This window comes from Sceloporus occidentalis, unplaced genomic scaffold (assembly GCF_023333645.1).
Source record: "Sceloporus occidentalis isolate IW3139 unplaced genomic scaffold, rSceOcc1.0.p SCAF_233, whole genome shotgun sequence".
Classification (NCBI taxonomy): Eukaryota; Metazoa; Chordata; class Lepidosauria; order Squamata; family Phrynosomatidae; genus Sceloporus; species Sceloporus occidentalis.
The window spans coordinates 292,448-311,047 of NW_028317213.1; the positions used below are offsets into that span (position 1 = coordinate 292,448).

An 18,600-nucleotide genomic window follows, 5' to 3' on the forward strand; every position below is an offset into this window, starting at 1 on the left:
TTTATGTCTATGCTTTTATATTTCTTCCCTTTGGCTTAACATAATATGTCTTCAGGATTTTCTCTTCACTTAAACTATTTACTTTTTGTTTTCCTTTACCAATTCATTTAGCATGTATCATTATCATTCTGTCCAATTTTGCCCTCTCCTGCAGCGCCATCAACAGAAATCTTCAGGCCCTGTATTTACATAAAGCCTTAGCCCCATGCCCCTGCCATGAGTCCACCTCATGGTTATCCTATTTTCCTGCTCATTGCTCTACCTGCGTTCCACCCATCACCCCGTATTATGATCTAGCCATAAGCACACCTTATGAGGGTGTGTGTGTATATTTAAATGTATAGTGTTAGAGTGAATTTGGGGTTAGTATGTATGTTAGTTACATCGGGGCACAGAAGAAATACTGCACATTATGACCACTGACAGGTGAAGTAAATAACACTGATAATCTTGTTATCATGGCACCTGTCACTGGGTGGGATATATTATATATATATATATGACTTTCAAAAGTCCAAGGAAGGAAAAATGGGGAACCGGCGACAGGGTTATGGGCGGCCAATGCTAATTGAAGCACGTGGGGGATGAAGGATGGTTCGTGTGGTGAAACAAACAGATGAGCTACTGTAGATCAAATTGCTGAAAATGTTAATGCTGGTTCTGATAGAAAGGTGTCAGAACACACAGTGCATCACAGTTTGTTGTGTATGGGGGTGCATAGCGGCAAACCAGTCTGAATTCCCATGCTGCCCCCCATTTCCACTGCCGACAACACCTACAATGGGCAAGTGAGCATAAGCACTGGACCACGGGGCAATTGAAGAAGGTGGTATGGTTTGATGAAACACCTTTTCCTTTAAATCAAGAGGATGGCCTGGTGCGTGTGCATTGCTTATCAGGAGAACACGAGACACCAGGATGTATCCATGGAGGTCTCACCTCACAACTTATAGGACTTAAAGGATTTGCTGCTTATGTCTTGGTAGCAGATACCACAGCAAGCTTTCAGAGGTCTAGGAGAGTCCATGCCTCGAAGGGTCAAGTCTGCTTTGGCGGCAAATGGGGGCCATGCGCAATATTAGGCAGGTGGTCAGAATGTTATGGCTTATTAGTGTATATATATATATATTTAAAAAAAATATTTTCAAAAAGCTATGCATGTGGGTTATTTCTGTTATCTGTAGCTGCAGCCGAATACATTTTGGTATTCATGTAATATGCTTAAATGAATGTTATGTCTCCTTTTGCCAGGAATTGCTGACAGACTGGTTGCACGATAAGTGTCCAAATGCTCCTAGTCAAATACCCTGGCTTGGCTTCTTTCCAAAAATATGTACTTTTGTCTGGGTGTTTTGAGCTGGTTGGCTACTAAACAGTTCCAAATGTGACAGCCTTTTTAAAATACAATTTGAAAATGTCAAGTTTCAAAAACTGTGTGGGGATGTTCCATTTTGTGCCTCATAAGTTCCAAAACTCATAAAAAAACCTATGCATGTTGGGTTTTTCAAACAGAAACCTAAACTAATATTTTTTTGGTATTTTGGTCAACTGAACTGGTTTGGGGGCAATTTTCATAGGAAAATAGTACACACATGTTTGTTTGTTTTCTTCAACTATTTCTATTATTATAATGTATTATTTATACTAAATGTTGAACTATAAATCTAATGGTATCAAATTAAAGCTCTATATGTCCATAAAAAACCATATATAATGTTGGTGGGTGCACAAAACATTAAAAAAGGAGAATCATGGTTAAACATAAACATAATGTAAGAATGCTAAAACAGTCTCATCTTTCTTGTATCAGAGAACTGGGCATAAATAATATAATAATAATTTCCAACTCCTTGGACAACATATACAGACTTAATTTCACATTACTTATTAACATCTGTAGACATGATTGAAATATATTGTATACAGGCACAAGAAAAGAAAAGATAATGCGTATAAAACAAACATACATAATACATTACAGGACCTTCTCTATGTTATTTAAAAAAAAAAAAAACTTCATGAAACATGCCTTGGACAAAGTTTCCAAATGTCCATAAAAGTATCCAAACTCAATAAAAGAAAGTATCTTGTAAAATCTAAAACATTCTCAACTTAGTACAGTAATGACTCTTTAGGGATATACCCTCTAGAGTAATATATGTGTAAACTATAAAACAGACTGTTAAAGATTACAAAAGCTGGTTACAAATTACTTTTGGTTTGTGTACAAGGTAAGATTTTTTTTTTAAATTATTATATTTTTTTGTATGAGATTGCAGAACCAATTTAATATTCTCAGTAAAGCTCATTGTTTGGGCATTATATGCATTATTTCTGAACATCTGACATATAAACTGGGAGAAAAAAAAATATTTCCAATATTTGGCTGATTGCAGACATGAACTGATAAAATAATATTAATATGATATCCTACTTAACACATATTTATAGCACAGGAGAATTTAAATTTAAATCAGAATGTTTTATTTTCTTTTATTGTCAGAGTGAAATGCATTAGAAATTCTGAAATCTTAATGTATGCCCTGAAAACACTCAATATAATATAAAACTATATAAAACTATATATTCATTATTTTAAAACTATATGACAGACAGTCTCTAATAAAAACTTGAAGATTCCATAATTTTTCATGTTTGCACAGAGAGTTTGAAAAATCAAAAATACATAGTTTGGAGTAACAAATCTAGTAAAAACAATTTATTCCAGTAACATTACATATATATTTTTAAACTAAATTGCAATTAAGACTAAATTAAACTAAACATAAAATTAGACTAAAAATAAAAACTAATATAATGAGATCATGCAAAAATATGATATTATCTCCAAATATATTTATAGATTTAGTCACAGTCTCATGATGTTTTTTTGTTTTCTCAGGAAGAAATACATTACGATTTCTTTCATTTTCACGTATGCCATGGAAACGTAAGCAAGTAAATTATAAATCAATTACAATACATATTACAGATGCTGTACATCTTCATATTTGTAGTAAATATTTAGCATTTTTAAACCAATACATATATTTGTGATTACTAAAGTCATTATTGTGTATGCACAAAGTAGTTTGATAGATAGTATTTTGCGTTGTATATTATTATTTTCTTGAATAGTCCTAATGCTTAATTAGTATTACTAGCCTTAGTAACTATTGCACATTTTTATCTAGATGAAAATATCACTTTTCTTAAAGGTCCATAATTATTTTTGACTTTCACAACAATTTTTCTTACTCTTTGATAGCATTGTTTACTAAAGAGACATCTATATCTAATTCAGTAATACAATTTCTCTCTCTTAACATTATGACAGTTCTTAGGTAGCATTGTTTTCCCCCCAGAAAATATAAAACAATTATTAGAACAATTTTACAACCTATACTGTGTGAAACTGTAATATAGTTAATATCTTATGTCAGGGGCAATTTCAAAATATATTTAGCAGTGGAGATGTAGTCTGAATTGCAAAATCAACCATTAGAAAGGATTTTTTTTTTAATATAATCTACCAAAAAGTAGCAGTCATTCAGTTCAATTTTAAATATTTACTGATTACAGCAAGAACATCATACTAACAGTTACAGTAGGTGTAGTGTGATAGTCTGGCGCTGCTTTGCTGCTGATTTTGTTGGTATATGCTCTTTCATGGTGGCTAAATATATATCTCTTTTTTAATGCAATAGAATGGCCTGGAATAATGACACCATGGTATCTGAATTTATTCTTCTCGGACTCTCCAGTAAACCAAAGGCACAAGTCATACTGTTTGTGTTTTTTTTTATTTTCTATCTGATTATTCTAATAGGAAATACACTCATCATTCTTCTAACCACCACAGTAAATAGTCTGCAGACCCCTATGTATTTTTTTCTTACCAACCTCTCTATCATGGACGTCTGTGTTTCATCAACAAGTGTTCCAAGAATGCTAAAGGACCTGATGTCAGTCAAGAAAACTATTTCCTATGCAGAATGTGTATCACAAATGTATATTTCACTTTCGTTAGGTGAATGTGAGTGTGTTCTGCTAGCCATAATGGCTTATGATCGTTATATTGCTATATGTTATCCATTACATTATATAAAAATAATCAATAGGCCTGTCTGCATTAGGTTAGCAGCTGGTACATGGTTATGTGGATTTCTTCTGTCGATTCCCCATATTACACTCACATTAAATGTAAACCTGTGCGGACACAATAAAATAAATCATTTTATTTGTGAAGTACCAGAGTTTCTTTCAATGGGGTGTGGAAATATCATGGTCATTGAATCTGTAATCTTTATTGTAGGTGTTATTATACTGATCATACCCGTCATTGTTATATTTATGTCTTATGTTAAAATAATTTTAAGCATTTTTAAAATTTCATCTTCTGCTGGACAGCAAAAAGCCTTTTCCACCTGTGGATCTCACATGATAGTTGTAACATTATTTTATGGTTCAGCCATGGCTGCATATATGAAACCCAGATCATACTCTTCTCCAGATACGGACAAAATGATAACAATATTTTACTTTATTATCACTCCAATGTTAAATCCAATGATTTATACTCTCAGAAATAAGGAAGTTAAATCCGCTTTGAAGAAATTTAGATTTAAAAACACATTAAAAACACATGTATGCAAATGTAATGTTTTATCAAATATCCTGTAGATGAATGTTCTATTACTGTTTTGTTGAGATATTAAAGATTCAAAATAAAAAAACTATGCCAAAATAATGTGTTTTGGGGGGAAATGTTATCAGATGAGGGAAAAGCCAATGATAGCCTTCTGTTCACAAGCATCCACAGAACTAAGTGGGGACATTACCAAAATTATCTGTCTTCATTCTCTAGCTTTTATGTCTGGTATGTAATTTTACCTTTGTTCACGGAGGCTGTTGATTGCTTTCCAATGCCTTCCAACTGATCTGTAATTTTTAGTAGATAAAAGAGATAGGAGAGCCCCCTTCATAAAGCATGTTGGGAAGTTAGATAGGATACATTTAATATGGTATACAAATACTTTTTTTTTCAAAACCTCTTCACTATTGTTTGATCACTGATTCTTCAGCCATTTCCTTTTAACCACTCTTTACCATTTCATTTATTCAAGCATGCACCGTGCTGTTTCTCCAATATTTGCCATCTTTCATGTTTACACACAGATTTGTGATCTTCCACAGGCACGTAAACCTTCACCCTTACATTGACCTTATCTTTGGGAATAATAGGAAGCTTTGTTACAAGAATATTTACCCTTACTACTAAGTAATTTCCCCATTTTACACTCACTTACAACTCTTCTTTTGTTTACTTGTTTTCACTTTATATTAATATGTTAAAATAAGTTATCATGAGACACTATATTTGTATATAGTTTTAGGTTTATTATTATGAAGTCACATAAGTAAAATCCAAATGCAGTCTCTTTACAGGTGTATAATATAGCAAAATGTGAGTAAACACAAAATGCAGCGTTTACATGATCATTTCATTTATTGAAGGTAAACCTGTATAAGCCATATGAAAGAGTAATTTTCCTCTAAACCTAATATTTGGTTGTGCCACTCTTCGCTGTGGAGGAATTTTGGCCCATGCTTCTTGGCAGAATTGTTTTAATTAAGCCACATTGGCGTATTTTCAAGCATTTAAAGTCATGGTACAGCAATCTCAATCAGATTGAAGCCTAAGCCTCTTTAAATTTCAGAGGTGGATCATTGCCCTGCTGCATAACCCAATTGCTTCAGGATTTTCTGGTAGAGAGCAAAATTAATGGTTCCATCAATTATGCAAATCACCCAGGTCCAGAAGCAGCCCCAGACTATCACACTACCACCACTTTAACTGTTAGTATGATGTTCTTATTGTGAAATGCTGCGTTAGCTTTATGCTAGATGTAATGGGACCCATGTCTTCCAAAAAGTTCAACTTTCGACTCATCAGTCCACATATTATCTGACGTTTTGGGGGTCATAAACATGTTTCCTGGCAAATGTGAGATGAGCCTTTGTGTTCTTTTTGAATAGCAGTAGCCTTGCAACTCTCATGGACGCTCCTTTCTTATTGTGGAATCGTGAATACTGACCTTAACTGGGGCAAGTAAGGCCTACAGTTCCTTACATGTTAGTCTGGGTTCCTTTGTGACCCCTTGGATGAGTCATCAATGCACTCTTGGAGGATTACAGTAGACCACCCACTTCAGAGAAGGTCCCAAGTTTTCTCCATTTGTAGAGAAATGGTTTGCTGTCGTTTGCTGGAGTCCCAGAGTCTTAGAGATGGCTTTATAACTCTTTCCAGACAGATATCAATTACTTTGTTTCTTGTCTGTTCTTGAATTTCATGTGCCTCGTATTGAGATCTTTTTAGCCTACTTCATTGTGTAAGACTGATATTTAGATTCAACGGGGCTGGCAGTAATCATGTCTAGGTGTCTCTAGTGAAATTGAACCCAATTATCAGTTAACTTTAATTAAAGCCACACCAGCTACCCCTTTGCACTCACTGCTGAGAACAGGGTTGAAGGTATATCAAGTGGCTGGAAGATGCAAGCTTTTTTTTGTTTTTATATATAACACCCAGGCATGATTACTGCCAGCCCTAATAAGGTGGTTGATGCTTCTGAGAATGTCAGAATCTGTGCTGACTACAAAATGTACAATCAACAATGTATTGTAAGAGCATCCCTTTCAAATACTACCTAAACAATCTCCACAACCAAAAACAAAATCATCTTTATTCCCATTATCATGAAATCTGTTTATTACCAAAGCTGCCAAAATAGATTCCTGCCATTACATGTACATTTTAATGCATGAATTGTTTTTAAGTAAATACATTTGTTATTATGTGTTCATAGATAATTATAGAGATTTTTGCAATACAGATTGCCACAAAGTTTTTTTATGTGGACTAAACATACGAGAACATGAAAGCCATGAAGTAGAATCAGTATCTAGATACTGAATGTGCCCATAAAACCCACATTGTGCTAACATGATAACATGATATCTTTTGATCATTTTTCCACAGTCAAAAGATTAATACTAGATATTAATACTAATACCACCATTATACTAATAATATGCGTGATAATTATCTACTGCTTTTTGGAGGATTTCCTTATGGTTTGCATATAGAGGTATCTTCTGGTCTACAACTTGCCATCGAATAGATATTTCCGGATCATTTCCCTGTATATTCTGAGAAAAAAGCAAAAAAAAGGAACATTTAAAATGGACTAAAGCAATGCAAGCTCAAATACAAAATATTGTAGAAACATAGAATTTGACGGCATCAATTAGTAAGGCTCAGGTCTTAATCAGTCCTCAATACTGTCTTAGATTCAAGCTTTATGTCTATCCCATGCATGTTTAAATGCCCTTACTGTATTAGCCTATACCAGTAATTATCTACCACCCTCAAAGTAAAGTAAGTCTGCAAAGTCTGTAAAGTGGTGGATGTGTAACCATCATCCCAACAACACATGCTCACATTCAGTCTGTTGCTTATATTCTTCTTACATTTCACGAGATGTAACCAAAGCTCTTGTTCGTGTACCAATTATCTTGGTTACTTCAATTCAGTCTTAGCTTCTGTTAGGCTTATCTACTAACACCACTCCCCTCTGTCAACCTCTTCACTCACTGCCTGTACACATCACTTATTTTGAAATTATGACTGTAACCTATAAAGCATTTCATAGTGGTTTCCATACCCACAATTAAACTATAAGCCCAGGGCCTGTGGTCCTAATTGGCCTTGGCCAGCCCGACCTGGGTAACATTGTCAGCCAAAGTTACTAATTAAAAATATTAAGATGAATAGTTACAAAAAAATAAAAATAAGTAAAAATTTGTATACTACAATTTGGATTGCTTAATAAACAATATATTGATAATTTTTAATAATGTAGAATAAATGTTACCATGTTACCATAATGTTATTATTAAGATTAATTTACTTATTGAATACTTAGCTCACTCTTATCCATATTTTTCCTTATTTTGTTTGTGACAGTGACTTCAAGTAGTATGGAGACAATGGAGTTTAGCGTGCATGATAATCCATTGGTCTTCTGAAAAAATAGTGAAATCTTTAAGATTTGCTGTATCGAACAGTGAAGTAAAATGCTGCACTTACAAGATTTAATTGTTGAAGCTCTGGGTCATCCTGACTATCAAAGTGCAAGCTCACTGCAGTAGTTTCTATCCAAGCATTGTCTGTATTTCTAGGATCATCCACATATCCTTTGTACACCTAAAATATTGAAATTATAAATCAGTTCAGATAATGACAATAGACAAGATACCAACTTTCTCTCTGCTGTGTCATAACTAAAGGGCTCACTAGGGCATCAGGCCCTGAATCGTTTTTTTAAGAGGAAGAGAGAGAGGGCGCAGAGTGGTTTTCGCTTACCAAGTTGTCAGTACCCGCTCAGCGCCCCTCTCTCTCCTCTGCGAGCCCTCTAGCTCGGTCTCGGTGCCGGCTTGTAATGCTGAGCGCCGGAAGATGACATCATTTCCGGCGCTCAGCATTACAAGCCGGCACCGAGACCGAGCAGGGAGATTCGCTGCAGGACTGCTGAACGGTAAGTACAAAGGGGGGGGGGGGGTAGGGTAGATAATAGGGAGGGAGGGAGAGGTAGATAATGGGGAGGGGGGGGCATTTTAAACTTTGGCCCAGGCGGCATAATGCCTTGGGCCGGCCATGCCTGTGTATTATTTTAATGTTGCTAAAAAAAAACAGGAAATGAGGACGTTTTGAAGGTTTAAAATTATTTTTAACTTGGTGGAAAGCTTTAAGAATACAAAGATTAAGATTTCCCTGGGAACTTAGATACAAACAACATGTTTTTTTAAAGACAAAACTGTTTTGAGAGAAAGTAATCTTTGCTACTAAATACATGTAATATGCTATTTATTTATAAACTATTTTGTAAAATAAACAGGTTCAATGAAGTCCAACGTCAGTGCTAAGATTTTACTAACTAGAAGCTAGAAAGCAACTCTATACCATCAATTAAATTCGATTTTTCTTTGGGACAGTCTTCGAGTTTACATAAGGCTTTTGACAAATGATACTACCTAGATTCCATCAAAACATTTTTGCATACTGTTCTATTTTCAGACATTTTCAAATGCTCTAATGACATTAATCTTACTTCAGTACTTCTTTTCAATAAACCTTGAAACTTTTCTAAAAAATCATTCTTTAAGATTCTCTTCAATTTGCGGGGAAGCGATTCTCCAGGTTCCAATGAGCCCTGTTTACAGAAAATGCAATTTAAACACATTTCTCCTACAAGCTCAATGGAATTGTGAAAACATTAATCCATTCATAATACAAATTAACCAAGGAAGACAGATAAAGTAAAAGATGTAAAATATGTAAGCATTCTCCTGATGGTTGGTGTCAAAGTCAGGTTTCCTTTATAAAACATGTGGAGATTTAACAACCTTGGTGAAAATGTTCTGCCATCTGAAGAGGTGATAAACCCTTTTTTGCAAATTTTTTTATGATGAATATAATTTACTTCATTTTTGTATGTGTATAGGTAATGATTTATGAAGTCAGGAAATATTCCAAGTTATGCAAGTGTTCCAGGTGGTCTTTAGTATTTTGAGAGTGGAATGGAAGTAGAAGGGTAGTGGACATGTCCAAAGACCACCACTAGTGAAAGAAGACTCCAACACAGAGACCAAGGGAAGCAGGGCTTTCTCTATTGTACAGTTTGATGGACTATGGACAGAATGGTGTGGTGCTAATATATTCTCCCACATATTTAACTTACACCAGGAAGAGCCCAGTGCTCTGAGGAGCTGTGTTTGATAGCAAGGATTTCTAGCATTTTCTTTGATCTTTTTCTTCCAATTGAGCCATCTTTGTTCCTCCTCCACCTAAAACAAATGTAATGTTATGTTGTAATGTAAGGCCTTAAAATGAAATTCAAGAGAAGATAAAAAATAAAGTGAATTATAATGTTTTTTACTGTAATGTTATTTTTTATTTGTATTATTCTTTTGTTTGCAGTAAACACCATAACATGTCTGTCTCCTAGATGTGAGACATTAACTAGTTTTCCAAATAGTAAAGGTTAAGTAAATCCACCAGATTCAATATGTGTTGTGGAATCAATTTTAATATATAAAAATAAAATATAATAACTTTATCTAACATGAATTCAGAGCAAGCTGTGGTAGCCCTTCTCTACTACTATCCAAGGAAAATACAGATTATTTACTAAACATTATGCAATCGTTAATTACTGCATTTCAAGAAAGGCTGGTCTTAGATATTTAATGAACCTATATTTTTATGTATTTATATTGTGAATATCAGTGTATTATAAAAAAAGACTGATTCATATTTACTGTGTTATTATAGGATGCATTGCATGGTTTGGTCCAAACCAACACAATCTCCCTCTTCCTCTCAATCCAGTCCTTCCAATTGGATTTCTGCCAAAAATGAATAGGAAAAAAAAATATATAATCAATGACTTTGTAAAAATGTGTTGGACCGTGAAGTTTAAACAGGTCTATCAATTACCAAATCTTATATTTTTTATAGTAATCACAACCCTATATCCTGATATTCAGCAATCATTTCCCTATGAGATTCACAGCAGTAGAGTGATTTTGTAAAAATCTACACTCTAACCTTTTATAGAAGTGGGCTAATTATGCTTAAGAACAAACACAAGCTCAGCATTTTCGCTATGCTTCTGTTTAACCCTATTTTCCATTTTTTTAATTTAGTCTACCCACACAAATTATATATTGTGTTCTATAGGCATTTGTTTTTTTTTTTAAAAAGTTTCTATAGGGGCCACAGCTAAAAAAATGTAAAAAATATATTTAGCAACCCTTCACCAATAACTCTACTACTCACATGCACAAACATTTCCTTATACACCACGCTATAAATTTTTTTTAATAACTTTGGGTTTCTGGGCAGCACCATGTAGAGCTGCTTAGTGTGACCATCTGGCTGAACCTCTAAAAAAAATCAGGCTGTAAACACCAAGTTTTTTCCTATATCTACCCTGATAATGTTTTTTTTTTTTAATTGCTTTTTTTGCCGATAGCATTGTGGGTGGACCAGTGATGATCTCTACATGCCATAAGGTCAAGATCTGTTTCAGTGTATTGAACACTACTTTTTTTGTTCTGTTAAGAGGTGACTGGTCACATACGAATTATCATGAGTCACAGTAACAGAAAAGTGGTCCTAATGGAAGACTTGCGGCCAAAAAGCCATACTTCCGAAGTAGAAACAAGGCCAAGTTACTCAACTAATCAATGAAAACCACAGGAAGTGGGATGCTAAAAAATGGCAGATGTTCTGAACTGATCTGTCAAATATTTGGCTGTAGCCGAAGGCAGTTTGTTTGCTAAAGAGCTGGAAAGCAGTACAAGAATGAGTGTTTGCAGGCAACAGTGAAACATGGTGGAGGTTCCATGCAGGTTTGGGCTGCATTTCTGCAAATGGAGTTGGAGATTTAGTCAGAATTACTAATACATCATGGAATACCACTAGGGAGGTATCTGATTGGCTCAAAATCTATTCTGCAGCATGACAACGACCCCAAACATACAACCAAGCTCATTAAGGACTATCTTCAGCATCAAACAGAACAATGAGTCCTGGGGTGAATGTATGGCCCCACAGAGCCCTGATCTCAACATAATCAAGTCTGTCTGGGATTACATGAAGAGAGTGAAGCAACTAAGGTTGCCCAAATCCACAGGCGAATGGTGGTTAGGTCCCCAAGATGTTTGGAACAACCTACCTGCCAAATGTGTACCTAGAAGAATTGATGCTGTTTTGAAGGCAAAGGGCGGTCACACCAAAAATTGATTTGATTTACATTTTTCCTCTGTTCACTCACTTTACAGTTTATTAAATGATAAAAAAATATTAAGAAAGCATGCATCATTTGTGTTGTGGGCAGAAGATGATGATTACAATCCATACATAATTTCAATTACCAGGTGTCAGGGTCCAGCACTCAGAACACACCGCAGCGACTCACCGGAATACCCCTACCCGCAGGTACCGGGCCCAGCACTGCGTACCCACTACCCACGGGTACGGGATCCATCGCCGCAGCATCCATCTTCTCCTTCCTCCCAGCAGTCGACACTAAGGGCGCGCAGGCCCTCTACCACAACTTTATTGTTCCCACACGAGGAACGCAGAGTGCGCGCTCTGATGATGTCCCGCCCCGAGAGGCGGGGCGTACCCGAGCGGCAAGTTTAAAACCGAGCACTGAGCATTGCTCAGTGCTCAGTTATTGTGCTTACCCTATGTATCGCCTGAGTGCTCCTGATTTCCTTTTTTCGTGTACCAGACCCGGCTTGCCTTGACTCCTCTATATTACCTGACCCTTCGTGTACCAGACCCGGCTTGCCTTGACTCCTCTATATTACCTGACCCTTCGTGTACCAGACGCAGCTTGCCTTGACTACTCTATATTACCTGACCTTTCGTGTTCCAGACCCGGCTTGCCTTGACTTCTCCTTTTGGTTCCTCCTTGGTGACTAAACGGCTCCTGCACCTGTGTACCGATTTTTGGCTTTCTCCTTGACTACGTTTTTTGGGACTGATCACCTAAGTACCGTGCCTGTTTCTCCTGCATACTGGTCTCCGCTCCTCTCCTCTCCTGTTGCTACTGACCAGTCCTGACACCAGGGTAGATAACAATGCTTCTTTCTTTCTTTCTTTCTTTCTTTCTCACAAACCATTATAGAGATGGTATGGGTATCTAACCGGCAATAAACATAATAATCAAGCCAGTCAAATACCTGCCACGTGTCAAACCAAATACCTTCTTAACTTCATGTTACTTGGATCTGCTTGATTATACTTCCTCATTAAAATATCAGTCTCCTTTTCTTAAGTAACTCATTCTTTCTGATGGAAACTAATTGTTTTGGGGGGTATTGTAATGATATAGTAAGGAGTAGGAGAGGTCAAAAAATTAATTTGTTTGCTAGTTTTGACAGTGTATGTCAGATATTTAACCTCCCCTAGGTAGAATTGTGCAAAAGCTAAATTTAATGATGCTAAAAGTTGCATACACGACAGTAACATTTGTATGCATAGAATAAGGGAGCCAGAGTGTGAGGGGGAGAAGTGAGTAACGTTGTGTTTTAATTTAATCTTTCGGCCTGGGAAATTCTCATATGGTAAATGTGATATCATCAGATGTTATTAAACAGAATACTACCCTTACAGACACACGGATACTTTTTCTTACAGACACATTATCCCTTCATAATCTCTCCCTTTTCTTCCTATCTCTTCTCTTTTTTCCTTCCCTTTCTTTTTCTCCCTACACTGGTGGTCTCATGGTGGAGGGTATGAGGTCTGTTTCTACCGACCTCTGTTTCAGTACTCCCTTGCAGCGCATGCAGCTTCAGTTTTGATCGGTAGCTGGCATACAGTGCAAAGGAGTACTGAAACAGAGGTCAGTAGGAGCCCTACCTGCAGCTTAACGTAAAAACAACACAAGCTGTAAATGTAAGTTGTTATCCATAAAATATATCAATATTGTTATTTCTGCTTATCCACAAGAAAGAGCTTCTCTTTCAGTAGTCCTGATACTCACAAAGGCAGTCCATTTTCTACCACATATGTAGCACAAAAGCTTTGGCGATTAATGCTCCCATCCATGGTGTTATATTGGATCTTTAAAAGTGACTCAAGGGAGCTAAAAAACAAAATCCGAGTATTATGTCCAGGTATGTAAAATGGATACTTTTATTTTTATAACTAAAATGGGTTTTTTATGAATAAGTCTTACTCTGTGTATGGGTCGTGGGATTGTTTATCTTTTCTAACAGAAGTGTAAAACGGAGGGTTATAAATTTTAAATTCCACCTGCAAAAAATGAAATAGGCAAGGAATTAGTATTTTGTTTAGTATTATTATAATGTTTTTCTTTTGTATACATCAGTTTTCCACATGAACCTAGATATTTCTGAGAAAATCAGTTATGTACTAAACATTGTATACATTTATTGAATGTAATTTACTGTATATACCCCTGGATTGACTGGTATATATTATTTTTGTTTATTTTCTGTCTGTACAAGCCAATATAAAAAGAGTTTGATACATATCTATGTATAAATACAAATCTTTACATGTTCTATTACCTCCCAAGGCACTTTCTCATCAGGGACAGGAAAGCGAATGACATTAGAGTCTGGATAACGAATGTTTCTGGCATTGACATGGTAATGGGTGGTAGAAGGCTCTGCCTGATCTCTTAAATCAATGTCTCCAATTAACCTTTTAGATACTAACATACAAAATACAAAAAGAAAATATTATGTTCAATTATCCATAACTTCAAAACCAAACTTTTCAATTTTCATTGTAACACCACAGAAACTTAAAAACCTTTATTGACATACAAGTATTATTATTATTATTATTATTATTATTATTATCTTTTATTTATATAGCACCAACAGTTTATGTAGTGCCTAATACCATACATATATTCAAAGGGTATGACAAGACAAGAATTGACAGACTAAGACAAACTAATACATCAGTAGTCCTGTAAATTGCACTTAATCTGATTGTCCACTCACTCCCTACTACTTAGACTATAGATTCTTGGAGGTAGGGACCTTCTTTGCTAATTTTTCATACCTGTTTGCCCCAATCTAAATATCTGTATGACTACTGTAATTTCTGTATGACTGTACTTATTGTTATTTATTACTCTGTTAAATGTAAAGTGCTCAGTTAATATTAAAGAAATAAAAACATCCATACACGCATTGGGTTTCAGGTTAAATTGCGAAATCTTCTTTCGCATACCAATGACAGGAGCAGAATCTTTGGACCCAAATCCATTATCCAAGAGTGTATTGATGATCCAGTTCAAGGCCTTAGCAGACCTTAATGCCTAATAAAAAATACATGTGTTAAATATATAAATAATTATAGCTAATAATCCTAATATGAACTCAAAATTTAATGTTTACATGTGTGCTCAAAATAAGTGCTGTGTCCCCAGGTCGCTCTGCTCTTTCTCTAAAGGCAGTAGAGCAGTGTTTAGACATACCCATACCACCCAATTCACCTGATACCCCCATTTAGAGCTCTGGGTAGCCTGACCTGGCTAGGTCCTAGGAATGCTCATACGTTTAAGATAATTACTCTAAAGCATCTAGTTTTTTGATGATGACCTTAATGAAGAACTGCGTAAATCAGCTTGATCTATTAAAACTGTGGTAGATTACTATATGTCTCACCTGTTCTTCCAAGAAAACAAAACGGTGTTCCATAGACCCTGTACGTTTAACTTGATCCAACTCCAACAAATCCATCACTGAATTTATTCTACAATAACAAAAAAACATCATCACAGTTGCATTTCTTTTTAAAAAGGAAAATAGACGATCTGTCTGCATAATAAAATACACATTTATGTTAATTCTGCAGGAGTGTGAACTTAGCTCTGGGGATACTGAATATAAATAAAATGAAAACTACAGCATTTGGTCATCACCAATCGATTTTCTGTAAGAAGCGTTTTAGAAAAATAAACACAACAAGCAAACCAGGGTACTTCCCAGGGTAGGCTACACAAGGTTTTGTTCATGCGTGCAGGGCTAACTGCATGTATGGGCAAGGGTAGGCCCAGCTGGCCTTCAGTGGGTGGGATGTAGCTTTTAGATTGTTGACAAGAAAGTAGAACATTCAAAATAAATGCCACTACCTGTCCAAAGACTGAAGACACCGACCCAGTCTCCTAAGAAGCAGCACTTCCCAAGAGACTTTGGGTTAGATTACCAATGTATTCTGGCCTAGGCTGACTAGGCCTAAAACAGCAGTCCTTCTACTGCAAAACTGGGAGTCACAAGTGACCCTTTTGATTGATAAAGCCCCCCGTGAGCTGCTGCCCAATGGGCCGGTAACAGCCCATTTACAATATGGAGGCTGTGTCAAGGAGGCTCAGCCTCCAAACTCTGTATTAAATGGTTCTGCGTGTTATTCAAGCATGGAGCACCGGGATATGAAGTAATGGTGCCATCAAAGGTAAGTACATCACAGGGTTGGGAGCATTTTTGTAGTGGGAAAGTAAGGGTATGTGCTGTCAAATGTGTACATGTTTCACAGGGATACATGCATATACATTCTTAGATATGACTTGTGTTTTCTACTTTTCAGCTGTATCTCTAATCTTCTGTTCTGTGCATTGCTTGAGTTGGGACTGGAGTTGTTGCACATAGTTTTCTTTTAAATATGTTTCCCAGGACAGAAGAGCAGCCTCTTCATTTTTTTCCAGCTTTTCTTCTACAAAAAGAAAAGCAAACAATCCTACATTTTAAGAATTTAAAATGAGTTAACTGCATAAAGGAAGAAACAACAACTACATAGTACAAATGTAATCCTTAATATAAAATAAACCTGAACGTGGAAAAAACAGTCATTCTTCAAGTACTGGTACAATTGTCTTAATTCCAAAGGTAAACTATCCAGCAACTCTGGATTAGAAGAAATTCTAAAAACGCGTGCTGACCATTTTATATCGTAATTTCAAGATTCTTCACCTTACACTCTATTAATACTAATACCAATAGTGACTAAATCAGATAGATCCATATAGACCAAATAAGAGTGTGAATGTAAAATTATATAGGAATGTGACAGGGTTCAAGTGTAGAATATATTTTTTAATGTGTATGATTTTTGTCAATAAGTCCATCACATTTAAGAAAACAGCATTTGTATGAAGACAAAATCTTACTGAGTTGCTTTTGTCTCCCTGCTGGTTGATGCAGAATGACTTGTTTGATGAACTGATGGAGATGGTTAAAAATAATAAAGGGTGGGGGTGCTGGAGGTCGTCCATGATATTCTTCAATTAAATCGTGCCTCTGAAATTTCCATATTTGGTCAGTGTGTTCCTGAACCTGTTGAAAGGTGTAACTAGTAAGAAAAAATGGAAGGTTTGTTACTTTTCAAATTAAACTTAATCAAAAGAAAATGTCTGAACAAATGGTTAAATGCTTGCAGTCAGTAGCAAATAGATTACTTGGTTTTTGTAGGAGTTGCACTAAGGGGTTTACATTTTTATTTGCTTACTGAAAAATAACTTTTTCAGTGGTCTTCTGAACAAGGCATTTATGACCACAGATAACAGTTAGTAGGTTATGCAGGGACCAACCTTATCAAGTACATTTTTGCCATCTTTAAGTGAGTTAGTGACCATGGGCTTCCTCATATTCTCTAAAATGACCCCACACCAGGCATACAGTAAATTCACTTAACATAGGGTAAAATATAAAACACACTTTATCCCTAATACAATGCTCTTCTAGTCCTTTTAGTTTGTTATGCCTCTTAGTTGGCCAGTGTTCATAGAGTAAGATGTGGACTGACATAGGAAGTTTAAGTTAACCTACTTCTTAATTTGTAAATGTTGGTCCATTAAAACAAACAAAACAAACTGCTTTAGACACCATTCTCTGGCACCAATATAGCTACATTCATTGCACGTTCATCATACGTCACTAAATTGAGAGTGATCTTTATGAAATTGGAGATAAATTATGAATTTAATTGGCTGTAGAGCTTGAAACATCCATTGTTCTGTCCTCTTTATTCTTATTCACTCATTAGTTAGATTGCATATCAGTTATCATCTAAATAATTAATCTGTAATTTGTTTGAAATAGCGATTGTGAATGCATTTTTTATGTAAAAAAACAAAAAACATAAGACATTACCAGACTGCACATTGAGAAAAAACACTAAGTGTCTGTTAGAGTGCAGGACTGGACTGGAGAACATTTCTCAGGTTTGATCATTACTCATTACTCTCATGATAGGACTACGCAGAGTTTGTGAGTATTAATGTACACATGGATAAATGTAATAATGCCTGTCAGTATATATAGGTTTTGTATGTATAAGTTACTTTCAACATGTTCAATCTTTGCCAAAAGTAAACATATTCTTAACAACAAGTAATTGATTCTTGATTCATTTTCTTGCAAGTGCATTGCGTTTGGGCAGTTGACTTTAGAGCCTTTGTTAATATTCTTTCATTATGGATATCATATACTTTTAAAATGTTAGGACAATAATTGTCATAATTGTTTTTCTATCCTAGATGCACAGTTCATCAACAAACCCCAAAATGTATATATCCCTAAACTGTAACTCAAATACAAATATTTAAAAAACAAAAAAATATATATTTTAAAGCAAAATAAAATTTGCACAGTACTTACTTAAACATGGCAATCAAAAGATTTAGCAGTAGAATGTTAGTGAACAGCAGATACAGACATAGCAGAAGCACAGTCAACCATTGAGGAAAGACCGGCAGATGGTTTTCTTTGTTTGATTCAGGACACTTCTGCTTATTGGGGTCAGTTCCATTTACCGTACACTGATCAAGGCTGAAATTCACACCTTTAATCAAAATATGGGAAAAAAAAGTATCTTTATTGGTTTACAGTTTTCATAATACCAATATCAAATTTGGTAATGCTCAGTGCAGGAGCATATCAATACACTCATGACTTTAATGTTAAAGTTACAAAATGTAACTG

General features: G+C 35.5%; 2 protein-coding genes across 3 annotated transcripts in view; one reads left to right on the top strand and one right to left on the bottom strand.

Annotated features, from left to right (window-relative positions):
* The first annotated feature begins 3,708 nt into the window (after window positions 1–3,708).
* Window positions 3,709–4,683, top strand: LOC149276594 (olfactory receptor 2G3-like). The gene has a single exon (XM_089503452.1). The coding sequence runs from the start codon at window positions 3,709–3,711 to the stop codon at window positions 4,681–4,683; it is 975 nt and encodes a 324-aa protein (XP_089359578.1).
* A 2,403-nt stretch (window positions 4,684–7,086) lies between these two features.
* The window catches only part of LOC149276595 (transient receptor potential cation channel subfamily M member 2-like), a 32,882-nt gene continuing 21,368 nt past the window's right edge, over window positions 7,087–18,600 (bottom strand). Inside the window, exons 21-33 of one of the 2 annotated variants that reach the window (XM_089503439.1) lie at window positions 18,277–18,460; window positions 16,788–16,969; window positions 16,201–16,333; window positions 15,289–15,376; window positions 14,852–14,939; window positions 14,176–14,321; window positions 13,821–13,897; window positions 13,626–13,727; window positions 10,384–10,470; window positions 9,804–9,909; window positions 9,174–9,275; window positions 8,153–8,269; window positions 7,087–7,212 (exon numbers count right to left, since the gene is read on the bottom strand). In XM_089503439.1, the coding sequence (XP_089359565.1) occupies window positions 7,087–7,212; window positions 8,153–8,269; window positions 9,174–9,275; window positions 9,804–9,909; window positions 10,384–10,470; window positions 13,626–13,727; window positions 13,821–13,897; window positions 14,176–14,321; window positions 14,852–14,939; window positions 15,289–15,376; window positions 16,201–16,333; window positions 16,788–16,969; window positions 18,277–18,460 (1,538 nt within the window). Of the gene's footprint in view, window positions 7,213–8,152; window positions 8,270–9,173; window positions 9,276–9,803; window positions 9,910–10,383; window positions 10,471–13,625; window positions 13,728–13,820; window positions 13,898–14,175; window positions 14,322–14,806; window positions 14,940–15,288; window positions 15,377–16,200; window positions 16,334–16,787; window positions 16,970–18,276; window positions 18,461–18,600 lie in introns of both variants that reach the window. The other variant, XM_089503440.1, reaches the window with a different exon arrangement.

Excerpts from the sequence above, each read along its gene's own strand:
- LOC149276594 (XM_089503452.1), top strand. The coding sequence starts at position 3,709 with ATGGCCTGGAATAATGACACCATGGTATCTGAATTTATTCTTCTCGGA.